Here is a 20,680-nt window from a genome sequence, read left to right on the forward strand (position 1 = left end):
CTCAAATAAATTGGTTAGTCTCTAAGGTGCCACAAGTACTCCTAAACCATTAAAGACTATCCAGCTTCTTTTCGAAAATCCTCAGTGAAGAAGCTTATTTTAATTTTCTTCTATGCAACTTTTCTTTATTGCAGAGGAATTCTGAGGGCAAAGGACTTGACTACATCAGGACACATGGCTGCAAGGTGCAAGTGGTGCAAATCAGGAGAAACACAAAGAAAGGTTCCAGTTTATTCAAGGACATGCCCCTCCAGGTTTATCCTAAATGGATTCTGATGCTCCAACTTTGGCTCTCCATTCATCCTCCCAAATCCACTCTGCTACAGACCATATATTCCATAAGTAATAGAGCGTAACAGCCCAACAAACACCTTTTGTGTCTTTTCAGTAACAGAGTGGATGGTTTGGGTTTGCTTGTTAATTCAGCTCAAAAAAGGTTTTTATTTTCCAAAGGACCATTAAGAGACAAGAGAGAGAAGTTACCTTATATATTATATAACTTTAATTATAAAAGTCCAAGTATTTATGGTATTTCCTCCTTTTCCAATATGCCTAACTCTTTCCTGAAGTGGTGTAACTTGTATTCTATTAAAAACACTTCAATCAGCATTTAGATTATTAAATATGTTGTTAATTATTTTGTTCATATATCAATTATATCACAATACAGAATTGATTTTCTTTATCAAATTAACAAGAAATTTAGTAAACAATAACAGGTGTTTGGTTTTTAAACAATTAAAAACATTAGGTAGATTGGCATACATACTGAATACAAACAAAAGAATAATTTGCTATGTTTACTAGGTTTTCAGTTCTCTAACCTAAGTAATATAGTCATTTCTGTTTTGTTCAAGGTTTTTAATAATCCATCCACTTGAAGTTTTCACAATAGGAACAGATGCATTCATTTGTGGTAGCAGTAACTAGTGAAATGACAGGCTTAGCTGCTATTTCAATTTAAGGATCAACACTATTTATCTGTTTGAGTATCTATTTATTTGACAATAACTCCCCATTCTTTTAAAATATGGTAAAATGTTTGAAAAATTCTCTTTACAAATTGCCTTTTTTATGAATTGCATATAGGGTTTTTCTCCCTTGACCACTGCACAAGCCATCAGGGTTTTTTTTTCTCTTTACATAATATGGCACTTACTGACATCATCTGCTTTAATCTTTAGGAGGATTCTCAAAGAACTGTTAGAGTCACTTTTATATTTTCATTTGCACATTGGACTTGTTTAAACGTTGACCTTCTAGGATGCAAATCATTTTCAAATGTGAAAAGTGTAACTTATATTGGTCTAAACAAGCATCAGTCAGTTTGGACTAAACAGTTGATGAAGTGGGATTTGTTCTGCAGGTCATAAGGGACAAAAAGGAGTGAGTTATCCCTGCCTGTTCTTTCATCCTTTCCATTTCCTTGGGGATAATATGGGCTGTTAGTAATGTGCTGCAAACTGTATTTTTCTAGAACAGCTTTGAAATCTTGCTTTGTGAAATGTGGACCATTTATAACTAGTTCCCCTGGAAATCCATAATGACTAATCACCCTTTCATTTTTTTTCAGTTACACAGTCTCCTGATATTAGAAAAATATGCAGAACCTACTTCTCTCACCTACAATGGTGTACCTCAACTGATTTCAGTGGAGTTATTCCTGATTTATGTAATTTTTAGAGGTAAATCAGATGGCAATCTCTGTGATACCTTGAATAATACTCTTGCAATTAGATAGTTTTGTCCATTTAGCTCATAGAGGTCTAAACCTCTTCTCTTTCATGGACTGTCTGTTAAGTGTTGTATCAAAGTTTTCTTTTTCTTCATTTTATTGAGCTCTTGTTTTGACAGTACCCACAGGGAGTTACTACTTTCACAATGACACTATTTACTACAGGCTACCATACAGTATTTGTACCTTAGTCTCTGTTCTATTCTGGTAACTTGGAGAACAATCTGGGTGTTGTTCAAACAATTCATCACTCAAGCCAAAGTCAGACACTTCTTTGCTCATGAATTTGGAATCTACTAAGTGGTTTTTCACTGCATAGAATATTTTAATTTTACAGTGAGACTCTTTAATATGTTTTGGTCTTTTATCTGTAATATGTTACGATACAAGCTGAATTTTATGATATGCCAGTGGAGCTAGCTTGACCTCTTAGGCTACGGTTACACTCGCAAGTATACATGGTTACTTGTGTCTGCTAGACTGCGTACCCCATTCCCACACTGAGTGTCCACATATGCAGATCTGGGCACTGCATAAGTATGCCATACCCATACTACTGCTTTTTGGTACAAAATGGTAGCTTTACTATTTCAGGGACGGTATCTCAGAGTTACTGTTTTCCCCAGACTGAATGAAATTTTTGTGCAAGGGAGTGTCTTTATCCTCCACTGGCACAATAAATGTCAATGTTTATAGAATAAGGAGAGCATTGTAATCAAAATATTATACACATGTTGCAGGTATGGTCTATTTCTGGCCTTACACAACGATGCAACTTATGACCTTGTTCTAAGATATTTTCTACTCCTACAGATTACTTTCTTCAACCAGATCATATAAGCTCTTTGAGGCACAGACCATTCCCTTTATTCTGTGTTTGTACAGCATATAGCACAGTGGGGTAATGGTCCATGACTGAGGCTCCTCGACATTTCCACACCAAAGCCCACACATTCTAAGCTTGTGAGATGTCCCTTAACTCTCTTAGGCTTATCTTTCATTCTTATGAAACTTAAGAAAGAAGTTCCCAATGACATTTCTATTGTGGCACTCATATTGTACCTGCCAGTTAGGTGATTAACATTCATCACGTTGGCTCATCATTCATGATGGGAAATAATGATAAGAAAAAGTCAATTCTACATAGATGTCTGGATCAAATGGTAAGCTTGGCTCACTTAAACAAGATGCATTTTTATACAACTAAATGCAGCACCATTCATCTGGGAACAATGAATTTTGCTTTCAATTTTAGGATTGGGAACAAGTAGTTGCCAAGATACTGCATCATGCATTTTTCTTGTTAAGACTTGATTATGCTTTGCTTTACTCTGCTGTGACACACAAGACTCTATATGTTACACTTACTGAAAAAAGTCAGATGTTGGAGGCTGGCATCCCTATAGTGACAGAGTTAAGGTTGTAGTTTGTGGTGTACGGTACTTGGGGCAGCCATTAAGTGGAGGATTAGAGCAAAAGTACTGTCATGTGGTTTACCTTTTCATTTCTATCCCTCAGGAGGAAAGTTGCGTGGAGAAGCTTTTTAATTACATTCTATTTGCTTTTACTTATTAAAGCAAGGTTGAAGAAGTAAGATTAGAATGGAACTTGTCAGTGCTCAGCATTTATGAAAATCAGACCACCTCTATTTAGGTGCCTAATTACATATTTAGAAGCTTGACTTTAGGCATTCAGATTTGGGCCTAAATGTTTAACACTTAGGTCCCAATACTCCAACTTGTTCTTTGTGGGTGGGCCCTTTACCATAGAGCCCCTAAATGTGGCCCAGTGGGACTCTGCGTAGGCGCAGGAGTCCACCCACATGGAATTAATTGCAAGACTGGGGCCTTTATTATTTTTCTGTTTTGTTTTATTTTGCAGCTTGTTTAAAAATGTACAGCTCTGTCTATTAATGTTGCCTAAACTGGCTATAAACTATAGACGTTTTTAACATTCTGAATTTTCTTCTTTGATAACACTTGTACTGAAGGCACATTGTTTTCTTTCCTATGGAACAAAAAAAATGTGTTACAAAGTGAAAGAATTAAGCAGCCTGAATTGTGACATTGCAGCCAGCCATCTGAGGAACAGCTGTAATGTCTTTTTAAGAAGGGATCACAGAGCCTTCATTTAATCCACTTTAGTATGACTCTGGGGTGCTGCTAACTTATAATAGGCTTAAATAGAAATAAGTGGAGAAATTTCAAGTGTTTTCCATTTAGGGACAAGAACAATGTCTCACCTCTTTCACAGTTTTCTTCATCACTGCCATCCACACAGTCATGGATTCCATCACATAGCCATCTGATGGGGATACAGTGGGCCTTATTTTTGCATCGAAACTGATCTTCTTTACATTCTGTTACACAATCCATCTGTTTAAATACAGATGTGTACTGCAGTATTCATTAACAATAACAATACAGTTATAGACAGACCAAGCAGAATTCTTCAAGGCTGTTAGAATTTAATTGCCCTGGCTGCTTCTTCTTATTTACTATTAACAATGCAATTGAAATTGCTACTGAATTTCAAGTCAAGACCTGGAATATAGATGTTCTGATATTATATGCTTGCATATTTTGCTTTATCATTTGGTGGTGAAAACATTGGGCTCATGGAATTAATTCTTGTTTTATTAATTTTCAGTTTCTAAACTTGTTGATCATAAACCTCACAACAGATAGTATAAGGGGCTCAAAAGAAATGCACCAGTTACCTCATCAGAGCCATCAGCACAGTCAAATTCTCCATTACACCTGAGAGATGCTGAGATACATCCTCCACTGGCACACACATACTCGCTTGAAGAGCAGGTTGGAGATGCTAATTACAAACATAAATTTTAGGATTAGCAATTCATAAATAAGTAACTTCATATTTCAATAGTATTAGGTAAAACATATTAGATAAACACATATTTTGTTGTAATTGACAATATCTTGTGCAAATTCCATAATCTGTAATTATGGTACCTGTTTTGACAAAAACAAGTTGCTGTGCACTTTAAAGGCACTATTAAAAAAGTTGCACGTGTATTTTTTATGACAAAAGTACTTTTTTTTAATTGTCTCCATGCTCAGAAAGTTCTGAGTAACAGACCACAGGATGTTAATATGGAAACCTCTTAGGCAACCTTGACCACCAAAAAAAAAAAAAAAAAAAAGAGTTTGAAGAACAGCTAGCCAAAACCTCAAAAGGTAATATCAAAATGCTTTTTAAGTACATCAGAAGCAGCAAGCCTGCTAAACAACCACTGGGGCCCCTGGACGATCGAGATACAAAAGAAGCACTTAAAGACGATAAAATAATCGTGGAGAAACTAAATGAATTCTTTGCTTCAGTCTTCACGACTGAGGATGTTAGGGAGATTTCCAAACCTGAGCCGTCTTTTGTAGGTGACAAATCTGAGGAATTGTCACAGATTGAAGTGACACTAGAGGAGGTTTTGGAATTAACTGAGAAACTTAACAGTAACAAGTCACCGGGACCAGGTGGCATTCACCCAAGACTTCTGAAAGAACTCAAATGTGAAATTGCGGAACTATTAACTGTGGTTTGTAACCTGTCCTTTAAATCAGCTACTGTATCCAATGACTGGAAGATAGCTAATGTAACCCCAATATTTAAGAATGGCTCTAGAAGTGATCCTGGCAATTACAGACCGGTAAGTCTAATGTCAGTACCGGGCAAATTAGTTGAAACAATAGTAAAGAATAAAATTGCCAGACACATAGAAGAACATAAATTGTTGAGCAAAAGTCAACATCGTTTCTGTAAAGGGAGATCATGTCTTACTAATCTATTAGAGTTCTTTGAGGAGGTCAACAAACATGTGGACAAGGGGAATCCAGTGGACACAGTGTACTTAGATTTCCAGAAAGCCTTTGACAAGGTCCCTCACCAAAGGCTCTTTCGTAAATTAAGTTGTCATGGGATAAGAGGGAAGATCCTTTCATAGATTGAGACTGGTTAAAAGACAGGGAACAAAGGGTAGGAATAAATGGTAAATTTTCAGAATGGAGGGGGTAACTAGTGGTGTTCCCCAAGGGTCAGTCCTAGGACCAGTCCTATTCAACCTATTCATAAATGATCTGGAGAAAGGGGTAAACAGCGAGGTGGCAAAGTTTGCAGATGATACTAAACTGCTCAAGATAGTTAAAACCAAAGCAGACTGTGAAGAACTTCAAAAAGATCTCACAAAACTAAGTGATCGGGCAACAAAATGGCAAATGAAATTTAATGTGGATAAATGTAAAGTAATGCACATTGGAAAAAATAACCCCATACAATACATACAATATGATGGGGGCTAATTTAGCTACAACTAATCAGGAGAAAGATCTTGGAGTCATCATGGATAGTTCTCTGAAGACATCCATGCAGTGTGCAGCAGCAGTCAAAAAAAGCAAACGGGATGTTAGGAATCATTAAAAAAGGGATAGAGAATAAGACAGAAAATATCTTATTGCCCTTATATAAATCCATGGTATGCCCACATCTTGAGTACTGCGTACAGATGTGGTCCCCTCATCTCAAAAAGAGATATACTGGCATTAGAAAAGGTTCAGAAAAGGGCAACTAAAATGATTAGGGGTTTGGAACAGGTCCCATATGAGGAGAGATTAAAGAGGCTAGGACTTTTCAGCTTGGAAAAGAGGGTATGGATATGATAGAGGCATATAAAATCATGAGTGGTGTGGAGAAAGTGAATAAGGAAAAGTTATTTACTTGTTCCCATAATATAAGAACTAGGGGCCACCAAATGAAATTAATGGGCAGCAGATTTAAAACACATAAAAGGAAGTTCTTCTTCATTCAGGGCACAGTCAACCTGTGGAACTCTTGCCTGAGGAGGTGGTGAAGGCTGGGACTATTATAGGGTTTAAAAGAGAATTAGATAAATTCATGGAGATTAAGTCCATTATTGGCTATTAGCCAGGATATGTAAGGAATGGTGTGCCTAGCCTCTGTTTGTCAGAGGGTGGAGATGGATGGCAGGAGAGAGATCACTTGATCATTACCTGTTAGGTTCACTCCCTCTGGGGCACCTGACATTGGCCACTGTCAGTAGACAGGATACTGGGCTGGATGGACCTTTGGTCCGACCCACTATGGCCATTCTTATGTTCTTATGTTCACAGTGATAACTACCTCTATCACTCTAATATAAATGTGTATTTTCAAAAAGAAACAATAACATAAATACAATAACAATAACAATAAAAATTAAGTAAAACCTTTGCACTAATATAGCATCTTCCAGCTAAGGATCTCATACATTTTGATAGCTAATTGGGACATAAGTGACACACAGGTTTTGTGCAGGCCCTCTGTAAAAAGGGAATTTTATTAATTAATGAATTAAGCCTCATATTATTCTTGTAAGGTAGGAAAATAATCCATTTTACAGATGGGAAAGTTGAAGCACAGAAACATTAAATGATTTGCCCATGTTACACAACAAATCTTTTCTGCAATGGCAACAGAACTCAGATCTCAGGCCTCTCAATCCCAGCACTGTTTTAGGGAAGTGGGTGGTCACAATGGATGCTTTGGGAGCCAACTTTCTGGGGCATCAGATCATCATATTCTGGGATTGCAAACCCTCCCCTTGCCTTTTTGTTTGTTTGCACATTTTGAGTGGGGTGGGCACCAAAAATGTTTTCCACTCTAAGCAAAAATCCACCTAGGGCTGGCCCACTATTATTAAAAATAATGACACTACTCTTTCAAAATTTTCACGCAAATGTAAATGACCATCTACAATAGCTATTTGCTTGCTCCGTGCCATGCTGACTAATAATGAGTGACGAAACAACACAGAACATAAAACCCAACAATTAATGATATTTTACCATCTGGGGGAAAAAAATATTGTGGGAAAGCAGAATTTTGCAAGACTGATGTACATGTGGGGGTTATATTCTGAAATGGGGCATATAACACAAATTGCTGTTTACCTCAACAAAACTTCATACTACATGCATTTATGCAAGTAGATTTTTCAAGATATGATGTGAAGGACACCATAAATTTAATACAAACTATCTCAAGCTAAAGAAAATGTGTCGTAAGAGTAGGGTATAATTTATATTTATAGTGCATCAGAATTGAGTTAGGCACTTTATACTGTAAATATGACAAGGTTCTCATCCCAAAGACTCCACATTCTAAGGCACTCAGTCATGCATCAGATCTGTGGGTATGGACCCTGGTGCCTCTACAGCAGTGGTTCCCAAACTAGGGGCACCGCTTGTTCAGGGAAAGCTCCTGGAGGGCTGGGCCGGTTTGTTTACCTGCCGTGTCCGCAGGTTTGACCAATCGCAGATCCCAGTGGATGCAGTTTGCCGTTCTCGGCCAATGGGGGCTTCGGGAAGCGGTGCGGGCTGAGGGATGTGCTAGCTGCCCTTCCCACAGCCCTCACTGGCCTGGAACGGTGAACCGCGGCCAGTGGGAGCCGCGATCGGCAGAACCTGCGGACGTGGCAGGTAAACAGACCGGCCCGGTCCGCCAGAGGCTTTCCCTGAACACGCGGCGCCCCCAGTTTGGGAACCACTGCTCTACAGAGTCCGAGTGACTTCAATCAGACTCTGCATGGGCACAAAGGACAGCACGAGCAAATTACAGTACAGGATCAGGACCAAAATACACAATGAAAGTAAAAAAAAAACTATGTGCATCTGGTATATTGTTTCCAATATAAACATCAGAGGTATAGGGTAATTTGACAAAAAAAACAAAACAGCTCAAGTATTTTTTTACAACTGTGCAGAATAATATCAGGTAAATAGAACAAGTCTTCTAAATTTTAATAATGAATATTAATATTATTATTAATAATGCATAACCCTTATATCTAAAGATCTTAGAGAACCTTATTATGCTTTAAACACCACAGTCCTTATGTTAGGAAGTTATCCATTATTATCCCAATTTTACAGCATGGGAAACTGAGTAAAAGGCAGACTAAATGTCTTGCCTAGTTTTACACAGGAATTCTTGTAGTAGAGCTCAGACTAAAAATGCTAGAACTCTGCTGCTGGTATCATATATGCACCACAGGATAATATTTCCCCCACTCGTCTAAGCCTTCTGTTTGCTTGCTCTGTAGATGCCCAGCTACAAGTAGCAGTAACAATTTAGTTCCCGAGCACTGTGGTTTGCTGCACCCCGTCCTCAAGCATACCATGTCATTCACAAAGGTAATGAAAAACACATGGTCTAAGCCCGGGTTTCTCAAACTGGGGGTCAGGACCCCTCAGGGGGTCACAAGGCTATTACATGGGGGGTCGCGAGCTGTCAGCCTCCACCCCGAGCCTCGCTTTGCCTCCAGCAGTTGTAATGGTGTTAAATATATAAAACGTGTTTTTAATTTATAACGGTCACACTCAGAGGCTTGCAATGTGAAAGGGGTCACAAGTTAAAACGTTTGAGAACCACTGGTCTAAGCTATTGGGATGGATGGTCAGACCCTAGGACCTCTCTATTTCATATCAGGAAATGTAATGTGAAACTGAATCAGTTTTCCAGAAATTCTTTGCAAAAAGGATCACACACACAACAACCAATGAATTTGCTACTGAGCCTGTGCCTGTTATTTCTGATATCAGTCATCTTGATTTGTTTACTCACTTTTTCTTTTCTGTTCTTCATATCTTTTTAATACTTTTATTTTTTTCCTGGAAAATTTAAAGATCCCTTATATAGACCTACCTGGTTCACAATTTTTCTCATCATCCCCAAATTTGCAATCTTCATGGCCATCACATTTCCATTTTGCTGATATGCACTGACCATTGGAACACTGGAACTGGTCTTTTGAACAGCCAGGTTCACAATATCTCTGTTATAAACAAAACAATGTAACTGAGTATATCTATTAATATAAAGGTATTATATAAAACATTTGAAAATGTTCAGCCAGTCAGAATGGCTAGAGCCCAGTTCTGCCACCCTTACTCAACAATGAGAAGTACCTTGCTACACAGTAAGATACTACTGATTGTGAATAAAGGTGGTAGAACTGAGCCCTTAATTAGCAAAGAACTCTTTAACGGGGGGTACAGTTTTTGCAATGGGATAGCTGGCACCTTATTTGACAGTCACTGTTAGTAGTATAATTATGTTGCCCTGATCATAATTTTGGCAGACTTTAACCTGTAAATATTAATGTAATTAACTCCCCCCCCCAATTATTAATATATTGATGCTTGCTCTCTATGGGGTATCTTTACTTAATAAAGTGTTATCAAATATACTTATTTACTTGTGAAACCATTTACCATGTATCAAAATATATTAAAAACTTTTTAAACTACTTAGTGGATGCATAAAAATGTTCAATAGTAAAAGATGCTCAAAATAGGATAGCAAGACTAGAAGACTGAAACAAAAAGAATATCAGGGCACAGCATCCTCAGTAGTAGCAAATTTCAAAGAAACCTGAGAGAAATGTCTGAGATGTAGCAGAGCCAGGGGTGAAAGTACCGGTTAGAAGCCGGTACCAGCCAGTCTGCAGCCCACATTAAAGCGCTGCCCGGCAGCACTTGAACATCCCTGCCCCTTTTGCCTCCCCTGTTGGCGGCCCTGCCATAGGGTCTATACCGACCGGGGGTGGGGCAAGAACGTTAAAGCACTGCCGCAGCAAAGGACCGCAGCAAAGAACCAGCGCTTTAACGTCACTGCCCTTTCCAGCGTCTGTCGGTGGCCCTGCTGGTGCAGACCCTACTGGCAGGGCAGCTGACGGGGGAGGCAAAAGGGGCAGGGACATTAAAGTGCTGCTCCGGCAAAGGACCTCCTTAAAGTGCTGCCACAGCAGTGCTTTAACATCCCTGCCCCTTTTACCACCCTCCCCCCCCCCCCGGCAAAGGGAGCAGCTTCCCTGGGCCCTTTTAAATTGCCCCTGGAGCGCCAGGCAGCGGCGTGGAAGGGCTGGCTGGGGGAGGCCCCTGTATTGCTAAGTCTTCGGAGTTACTTTCACCCCTGAGCAGAGCTATATATAATGATGGAAAACAACAGTATTACAGAAAAAAAAATTGAAGTTAATTTTACCATGATCAGATACAGCATAGAGCAACAAGCAGATTTGTGTGCATTTATCAGTGTCGGAAAAAGAACTCAGTTATGGTATCAATAAATATCTTCATTTTTTAATTATATGTATATAAATATATAAAATTAGCAATTAGCAATCCTAAAGGATTTTATAAACTTAATTTATTTGATTTCTTAGAGCCATTTACAGCTTGAGAGTTATATGTATATGTATAATTATATATATATATATATATATATATATATATATAATTCCCACTGCTCTCATTTCTGATAGTTACAATATTTACTTAGTAATATTTCTATATCAGAAATACTGTTTTTCCCATCTGTTTATAGCCTGTGCTCCATTATCAAGGGGCTTCATTCCCTTGTTCCGTGCAACTGCCACTGCTTTTAATAGGAGATCCATATGTTGACTCGGGGTAGAATGTGAATATGAATAAATGGGTGCAAACTATAAACAGAACATGTAAATACTGAAACTGTTTGAGGTTGTGAGATGTATGTACACAGACAGCATGATTGTCAGGTGACTGTATTCTGCACTTGCAGCACAGGGAACAGAACTCACAACCTTTTCCTCCAAAAAAGACAAGCTTCTGCTCCATAAGCTAAATGAGAATTTCCCTCAGATATAACTAGTAGCATTAGTCCTATTTTCCTTCCCACCTCTGTGCATTCACCTGGAGGTTGTGATATTTGATGGCTAAGGATGGATTTTTTTTGTTGCTTCCCAGTGAGGGGGGAAAACAAATCCTACTTCAGCAAGCTGTATTTTGATCTCAGTTTTCTAAAGGAATATTTTTTCCTTTTTGCCTGTGAAGAAGCCTACCTCATCTGAGCCATCTGCACAATCGTAATCCCCGTCACACCAGAATCTCGCAGAAACACAATCTCCATTTGCGCAGAGAAAGTCTTTCAAAGTGCAGGTCTGAGGCTCTGAAGGAAAGAAAATAATTAATGCTTATAGCCTTAATAATGTTTTGAAACTAAACTCTTAAGTTCCAAAAGGAAGGAACAGAAAAATTACACAAAACAAACTACATTTAACCAAATAAATGTGAATGAATGGTTTCGAAAAAACAGAAAATATTAATCAAACAGTTGTAATAAAGACTTTTCATATGGTTAAGAATTTGTGCCAAAATATTCTAAAAATAAAAAATCTTTGCTTATGACAGATCCTTAGAAAGAATACCTTTTGAGCTAGCTCATAATTCTTCACATAACTGTAAATTATGTTTGAAAATGAATAGACTTTACATTAAATTATATTATATTGCATAACTAGGTAAACTGCCAAATGCTTTTAAATACTTATGAGCAGTTTCTATCTATATGCAGAAAAACCATCTACTGTTGGCAGATTTGTTTTTTGCTATAACTACTAGTTGTCACCCATTTTATGAAGGGGTCTGTCACAAGACTAGAAATAGAACTTTTTCCAGACCTGGTAATAAGGGAGGGAAGTAGAAGAAAAGGGGCCCTTGGACTTCTGTAGCATATTTATACACCTTTTTGTAAGTATATAAAAAGTTACGGACAGCCCAAGCAGAATTTACCTAGGCTGTTCGAATTTTATTGCTGTGGCTACTGCTTTTTTATTTTTTAACTGAGAAGAGGGATTGTTAAGGGTCTAAGATGGAATTGGAAGGAGGTAACTCTAAGCACAGTTATAGACTGCATGTTCAATGAGCTTGGAGATGAAGGGGAGATGGGATGAGAGTTGGAGATGCAGATGGGGTCAAGGGTGCGATTTTTGTGAGCAGGTAAACTAAAACATGTTTCTATTCTGGGGAAAGAAATGAACCAGAAGACAGGCAAGAGGTTGAATAGAAAGGTGAAAATGGAGGCAAGGCATGATGGGATGTAGGTCCCTGGAGGGTTTAAAGGAGAAGAGCAGACAAGAAACTTCCTTGTGAGTGACGAGGGAAAAACAGGTTAGAGTAGAGAAAAAAAGGAAATGAAAAAAGGGAGAAGGTCCTACTGCATCTCATCAATTTCTTCTTTGAAAAGTCAGAGGGATCCTGAGCAGAGAAGAAGAAAGGTGCAGGAGTGGGGAGCTCCAGAAGGAAGTGAAAGGTGGCAAAATGGTTGCTGGGCTAAGGGTTGTGGAACAGGATGAGTGTGTAGAAGTTGATCTGATTAGCTATGGAGATGGACAAAATTGAGGAAGAGACAGAGCATTCATACTGGAGAAAGTCCACGCGGTTGTGAGACTTCTGCCTGAGACAGATTGCTATGTGAGCACAGGAGTGAAAGAAACAGACGTTGAAGGTGAGCTAGGAATACGGGTTAACTGGTGGAACCTTGTGATTAGAGAGAAGGGAAAATGAGTTGAGAATGGTGGACAGCAAACTGTGTAGAATCGATAACTGAGTTAATGGAGGAAAGGAAAAAGGGCAGGGAAGAAGGCATTGAAAACAGAGTCATGGTTGTTGATGGACTGGGAGTCACTAAACAATCAGATAGTAGGGTGAGGAAGGGGGGCAAGTGAGTTATATTGAAAGAGCCATGGTAGTCATCAGAAAGGGTGAATACAAAAAAAGAGATCTCAGTGATATAGAAGAATTTGGTGAACACCAGATCAAGTCAGAGGCTGTTTTCCATACAGCCTTTCTTCTAAGTATTGGGAGTCTTAAGTCCAAATTGTCTTGAGAAATTGTTCATCGATGTGGGAGCAAACAAATTATTGCCCAAGTCTGAGATACATTTGAACCCTCACACCACTCTGATTATGGACACACTGCCTATAAGAACTGAAAGAGCAGGTGGTAGGGCTCTCTCTTTTTAATGCAGCTGGTTTCTTAACTTTTACAGATGCGGAAGAGATAACATTGACGTGTGACCAAGCTGTTACAAAAGAGAGCTCTAAGAGAAAAAACACAGGAAACCATTATATAAAAACTATGTGCTATTTTTCCTAAAAGACTTGTTCCTTCCCTTCATAAGCAGTAGCTTCTGGGAGTGATTGCTATGAACACCTGTTCAGAAGCTTGGAATGAAAAACATCCCATCCCTGTCAGCTCCTGTTGTAATTCCTTGCCACAATAGTAGTATCTACAGATCTTACTCCTGATCCTTTTCTGGGTTCTCAGTCATTTTTAACACCTCTGAACAGAAAAGACCTAATCAGACAAACTTAGAGCTGAAGACTAATGAGATCTACTCTGTGCAAGGCAGAGCAAGGCTGAGGAGCCTTAAGTTCAGTTGGACTGATGCCGAAAATACTCTGTACCGTAGATGGCTCATGCTTTTCAAACTTGTCACTAGTGAAAAATCCACTGATGCAGAAGTTGATGCCATCCACTCACAGCAAGAATGAGATCCCAATTTACATGTACAAGACCTAGTAGAGAATTAGTCAGTGTGAATTATTATTGAAAGGACTTTGAAAGAGGGTATTGAGATTTTTTTTCTTTTTTCCTATATTATGCTTAGTGACATACTTAGCAGCAAGACATTTTGAAGGAAAGCATTCACACATAGATTAGTAGTCATCACTTTTCTCTGAAAACAATAAAGCAATCTAGTAACTGCTATACGACATTTTCCCCTTCCACCAACATACATACATTTTCTTTCTCTTAAGTGCCAATTGCATCCACAGATCCCCACCTCTTTTTTTAAAAAACCACAGTTTAACTTTCAAGATGGGAACAACACAAAAAAAATTGGTAAGGCAAATATTTTCAAAAGTAGCTTCTGATTCTGGGTGCCTAACTTTCAGAAATGCAGAGCATGCTGCTGATCAGAGCTCCTACTATCTTCAACTAAAGTGCGATATATTTAAGAACTTCTGGAAATTAAGTACAAAGAGTCTCAAGCAGAGCACCCAAAACTAAAACACCCCAGAATCAGAGGCTAATTTTGAAAAATGTTGCTCAAGCATTTAAGAGTGAAATACATGTATATTGCCATCAGCACCAAGTAGTCTGACTGTTGAATTCTGCAAGATCCAATGCATCTATTCTTCTTATAATAGAATACTCACCAGCAACCACACACCACAAAACAAAACCACTAACCCAGGAACCTATCCTTGCAACAAAGCCCGCTGCCAACTGTGTCCACATATCTATTCAGGAGACACCATTATAGGGCCTAATCACATCAGCCACACTATCAGAGGCTCATTCACCTGCACATCTACCAATGCGATATATGTCATCATGTGTCAGCAATGCCCCTCTGCCATATACATTGGCCAAACTGGACAGTCTCTACGTAAAAGAATAAATGGACACAAATCAGATGTCAAGAATTATAACATTCAAAAACCAGTCGGAGAACACTTCAATCTCTTTAGTCACTCGATTACACACCTAAAAGTGGCAATTCTTCAACAAAAAAACCTTCAAAAACAGACTCCAACGAGAGACTGCTGAATTGGAATTAATTTGCAAACTAATACAATTAACTTAGGCTTGAATAGAGACTGGGAGTGGATGTGTCATTACACAAAGTAAAACTATTTCCCCATGTTTATTTTCCCTCCCCCTCCCACACTGTTCCTCACACATTCTTGTCAACTGCTGGAAATGGCCCATCTTGATTATCACTACAAAAGGGTCCCCCCCCACCCTCCTACTGAAAATAGTTCACCTTACCTGATCACTCTTGTTACAGTGTGTATAGTAACACCCATTGTTTCATGTTCTCTATGTATATAAATCTCCCCACTGTATTTTCCACTGCATGCATCCGATGAAGTGAGCTGTCACTCACGAAAGCTTATGCTCAAATAAATTTGTTAGTCTCTAAGGTGCCACAAGTACTCCTTTTCTTTTTGTGGATACAGACTAACACGGCTGCTACTCTGAAACCTGTCATTAACTGAACTAGTTCTGCAGTAGTTTTCCATACAAAGAGATCAAATGTTGACACTAGTGGATTTTTCAAGTTTATGCACATATTTATCTTATTTTTCTTAAATCCACAGTGCATTGTGCATATATTTGAGCATTCCATTGTCATTTGATTCTATTCTTGCTCAATATGCAATGGATTGGAGGTTCCAAAATATGATAAATTATGTAAATTAAATAATTTGTGGAAAAAGTAATTCACATGCAAATATGTATTTGTTATGTTTCTGTACTGATTTTCAAAATGTAAGCAAATCAGGTTTTTCATACTGATAATGAATTATTTATAACCAGAGTCCTGATGCTGGGGAAAATGCACACATTTCTTGAAATTCTCAATTGTCTGTTTGGAAAACAAATTTCCAATGTCTCTGGCATGTATCCATGTGATTTATTTGTGAACTTAGAGGGCTACTGTCACATCAATGTACAGAGTGTTACTGAAAGGAACACATACTAATAGTAATAATAGGTATTAACAGAGTAAGTTCTCTACACATAGAATAAAGGACAGAAACTTCCCAATTCCTTGTGATGTACAAACTCCTTCCTGGTTAAGAGATACTGTTGGATGACTGGAAACCACTGGGTTTTTTTATCCTGAAAACTCACCTCGTATAATTACCTATTTTGTTTGACTGTATTTCTTTTACACTCCTGCACCATCTTACACAGTTCTGAATATGCATAAATATGCAGCTTATGGATATTTCCTAAGCTGGAGACCAGCTTGCACTTTGTCTGTACAAAGTTGCTTCTGTCCTGTGGAAGAAAAACAAACATGGCACATCCAGAGCAAGTCACAACAGCTGAACGCTCTCCATCCATATTACCTTCCTTCTACGAGCTTCCTCAGGAGTTGTAGTGACTACTCAGAGAAGTCAGCAAAATGTAAGCCTCAGTGGGCTCTCCCCCGGCGAACTCCCAGGCAAACTCCCTCTGTTAGCCTCTCTGCTGTTCGCCACTCAGCTGGTTTGCAACTGACTGGCTTTTTATAACAGTCAGGCCCACTTAAGGCTCACCTGGAACAAAGCACTCCCAATTCACACTTTTCAAACAACCAATCAGTTGCATAAGAGAAACTGAAGATTTCCTGGACAGACGTCAGGATATGCTTCTACGGACACAATGTTCTGAAGATTCAGAGGAGGCTGCGCAGCGGAGACAGGAGGATGGTGAAGAAATTTGGCAGCATGTAACCTCCAGAAGAAGAAAGGGGAGCATCCATTTATCAGCAACGCAGATACAGGTAAGCAACCGTTTTCATGTTCTCTCCACAGGTACTAATGTGGAGAGTGGACTAGATAATACATCTGAGGGAAGGGAACAGAAGGTGCTCCGCCGATTGGAAGGCATGAGATGCACTGTCCTAGGGATGGGGGTTCCACAACCACCACTCCCAAGAGAAGGAGGCAGGTGGTGGTGGTCAGGGTCTCTCTCCTCAGGGGGACTGAGTCATCCATCTGCTGCCCCGACCGGGAAAATCGAGAAGTCTGCTGCTTGCCATGAGCTAGAATTCACGATGTGATGGAGAGACTGCCGAGAATCATCAAGCCCTTGGATCGCTATCCCTTCCTGCTTCTCCACGTGGGCACCAATGATGCTACCAAGAACGACCTTGAGTGGATCACTGCAGACTACAGTGATAAAGGAGTCTGAGGTGCAAGTGGTGTTCTCATCCATCCTCCCTGTGGAAGAAAAAGGCCTGGGTAGAGACCGTCGAATCATGGAAGTCAACAAATGGCTACGCAGCCGGTATCAAGTGGAGTGCCCCAAGAGTTGGTCCTCAGGCCAGTTTTGTTCAATATCTTCATTAATGATCTGGAGGATGGTGTGGATTGCACCCTCAGCAAGTTTGCAGATGACACTAAACTGGGAGGAGAGGTAGATACGCTGGAGGGTAGGGAAAGGATACAGAGGGACCTAGACAAATTAGAGGATTGGGCCAAAACAAATCTGATGAGGTTCAACAAGGACAAGTGCAGAGTCCTGCACTTAGGATGGAAGAATCCAATGCACCGCTACAGACTAGGGACTGAATGGCTAGGCAGCAGTTCTGCAGAAAAGGACCTAAGGGTTACAGTGGACGAGAAGCTGGATATGAGTCAACGTGTGTCCTTGTTGCCAAGAAAGCCAATGGCATTTTGGGATGTATAAGTAGGGGCATTGCCAGCAGATCGAGGGATGTGATCGTTCCCCTCTATTCGACATTGGTGAGGCCTCATCTGGAGTACTGTGTCCAGTTTTGGGCCCCACACTACAAGAAGAATGTGGAAAAATTGGAAAATGTCCAGCGGAGGGCAACAAAAATGATCAGGGGAGTGGAACACATGACTTATGAGGAGAGGCTGAGGGATCTAGGATTGTTTAGTCTGTGGAAGAGAAGAATGAGGGGGGATTTGATAGCTCCTTTCAACTTCCTGAAAGGGGGTTCCAAAGAGGATGGATCTAGACTGTTCTCAGTCGTAGCAGATGACAGAACGAGGAGTAGTGGTCTCAAGTTGCAGTGGGGGAGGTTTAGGTTGGATATTAGGAAAAACTTTTTCACTAGGAGGGTGATGAAACACTGGAATGTGTTACCTAGGGAGGTGGTGGAATCTCCTTCCTTAGAAGTTTTTAAGGTCAGGCTTGACAAAGCCCTGGCTGGGATGATTTAGTTGGTGTTGGTCCTGCTTTGAGCAGGGGGTTGGACTAGATGACCTCCTGAGGTCCCTTCCAACTCTGATATTCTATGATTCTATGAAAAGGAAAAGGAAAAGACCCAAATGTAGATCAAGAAAATGAGTTCAATATATTAAATTTACATTATAAAATGAATTTTGTAGGGTAAATCATCATGCTAAATTGTATGCAATAACCAATTATTGATTACTGTGAATAGGAAAACAGTAGTTTAAAGTAAAAAGTAATATGAGAGCTTTACCCTGCTCTCACTGCAGCCAATGGAAGATTTGATATTGACTTCAAGGGAGTAGGTTTATGACCTCTTTTAAAGAAATGTTTAAAAAAAAATAGCTTCAAAACAATTACCTAGCAACAGTAACAGGTATTCCTACTCTGGTTAGTTTCAAGCCATTTTACATTTTTTCTTCATTTTCTTTCAGTTTTATATAGATTTTATGTTCTTTGATTAATAACAGTAAAGGTGCGCTACTTTCTTTTAGACAGGAACAAGACAGCTGACTACTATAGAGTATTCTCTACAATAAAGATTTACCTGAAAAAGAAAATATTTTTTTCCAGGGGGAAGGGGAGGGGGCAGGGAAAGATCTTCAGTAAGAGTGAAGGGAGATAAAAGATGCCCTACACTTTGATTCCAATGTATTCAAATTCAGAATTAGTTCACCAGGGCTATATACTTCTGTACAACCTTTGTTTTGTTGTTTGGAAGGGGGCACAAATGGCTGATGGTAGACCTCCCTGGCTTTAATGTTTTTAGAAGGACTTCCCAATACATGAACATTCTTCAAGGTAGCTATTTTATTGTGAAGAAGCTTGGAGTGGGCCTGAACTAAAGCCACTGAAGACAATGGAAGTCTTCCCAATGACTTCAGTGAGCTTTGGCTCAAGACCAACAAACACATTCTTAATCAGTTATATAAAAGTCAAGTGAAAGGCTCAAGACATTGGAAAAAATGGGTAGTATGGGTTTATGAGTTACAAGAGGTACACAGATAAGGAAAGAGTGATAACGTTCAGTTACACTGTGCAGGAAGCAGAGTTAAGTCATACTAAAGAACGATTTTCACTACACAGGTATTTCACGTTATATTGATAGTAAATAATTCCATGAAAAACTTAAACATTTGTTACATTTTGCAACCAATGCTCTATATCACTGCTAATAAAATCCTTTCCCAAAAAACCCTGTGTGTCTGAAGATGTTATATAAAGATAGATGTAAATACCTGAGCTGAATTTCTGGAAGGCAATTAGTGCATTCAGTACCCTTGAGAAACAACTCATTTTCTGATATCGCTGCCTGACAAACTCTTTGTAAATTCATGTATGTCACGAACAATTTATCTTCATAATAAGTGTAATATATTTTGTCAGTGCTTTTGTACTTCTTTTTCATATATTTTTTGTTACAATTAGTTCTAGTAATGGTGAGATAGCATATAAAGGTTTTTATAAACCTATTTCAAACACAGCAAGGCTAGTTTATACAGTTCCGTGAGATATCATGATTTTGTAGGTTAATACTTCAATAATAATCTCCTGTTTTCCACTGTGATTCAAAATATATATTTGAGAAACCAAAGGAAAAGTTTTTACAAATATTAAGAAAGAGCCAGAAGGACACATATAGAGCAAAATTCACTATTATGCAGACAGCCTACACAAAGACTATGTCTCTCAGTTCAGGGTAATTACACCTGTATTCTCACTTTATGATGCAGCAAGGGCACCTACTCTTAGGCTTCTAGCTCCCCAGTCTTCACCTCTCTTCGGAAGAGATGCACATCTCTCTCCTTCCTGAATGGGTTTTTTCCAGGTTGTACACCTCTCTCCACCTAGGAATTCCCCAATGAAATCAGTCTGTCTAAGCAGACCTGCTTTACTTTTCGCCTCAAGGATGGTAAATAGTGTAATTATCACAGTTAAATTACCACACAGCTCTTTCTAATCAAGCATATTTATTCCTGAGGTAAAAGCATTACAGAGAAAACTATTAAAAACAATAAAAGAACCCACATGCATGCTAATAAGCTTACCACCAACCAGGGCTCTGGTGAGTGAACAGTCCTTCAACACCCACCAAGGGGTTTTGCTGTGGTTACAACTTCATAACCACCTTGGTTCAGAACAAGCACACTCATGAAGCTGAGAGCCACTCCTTTATCCAGTTTGGGTCTCTGAAGAGACCGTGAATAGGTAATCAGACAGATAATGGGATTTCTCTTCAAGGACAGCTTCAAAAGGATGAATCTGGCCATGGGTAATTTGCATTCCCTGCCTTCCAAATATTTCCTAGGAATCCCACACAACTTTGTTTGTCTAGCACATTGTTTCA

At 39.1% G+C, this 20,680-nt stretch overlaps 1 protein-coding gene across 1 annotated transcript in view; it reads right to left on the bottom strand.

Moving 5' to 3' along the window:
- Positions 1-20,680, bottom strand: part of LRP1B (LDL receptor related protein 1B) — a 1,292,938-nt gene that overhangs the window by 123,309 nt on the left and 1,148,949 nt on the right. The window contains exons 68-71 of the mRNA XM_074967293.1: positions 11,628-11,734; positions 9,452-9,581; positions 4,455-4,561; positions 3,978-4,110 (exon numbers count right to left, since the gene is read on the bottom strand). Coding sequence (XP_074823394.1) covers positions 3,978-4,110; positions 4,455-4,561; positions 9,452-9,581; positions 11,628-11,734 — 477 coding nt within the window. The remainder of the gene's footprint in view (positions 1-3,977; positions 4,111-4,454; positions 4,562-9,451; positions 9,582-11,627; positions 11,735-20,680) is intronic.

This window comes from Natator depressus, chromosome 11 (assembly GCF_965152275.1).
Source record: "Natator depressus isolate rNatDep1 chromosome 11, rNatDep2.hap1, whole genome shotgun sequence".
Classification (NCBI taxonomy): Eukaryota; Metazoa; Chordata; order Testudines; family Cheloniidae; genus Natator; species Natator depressus.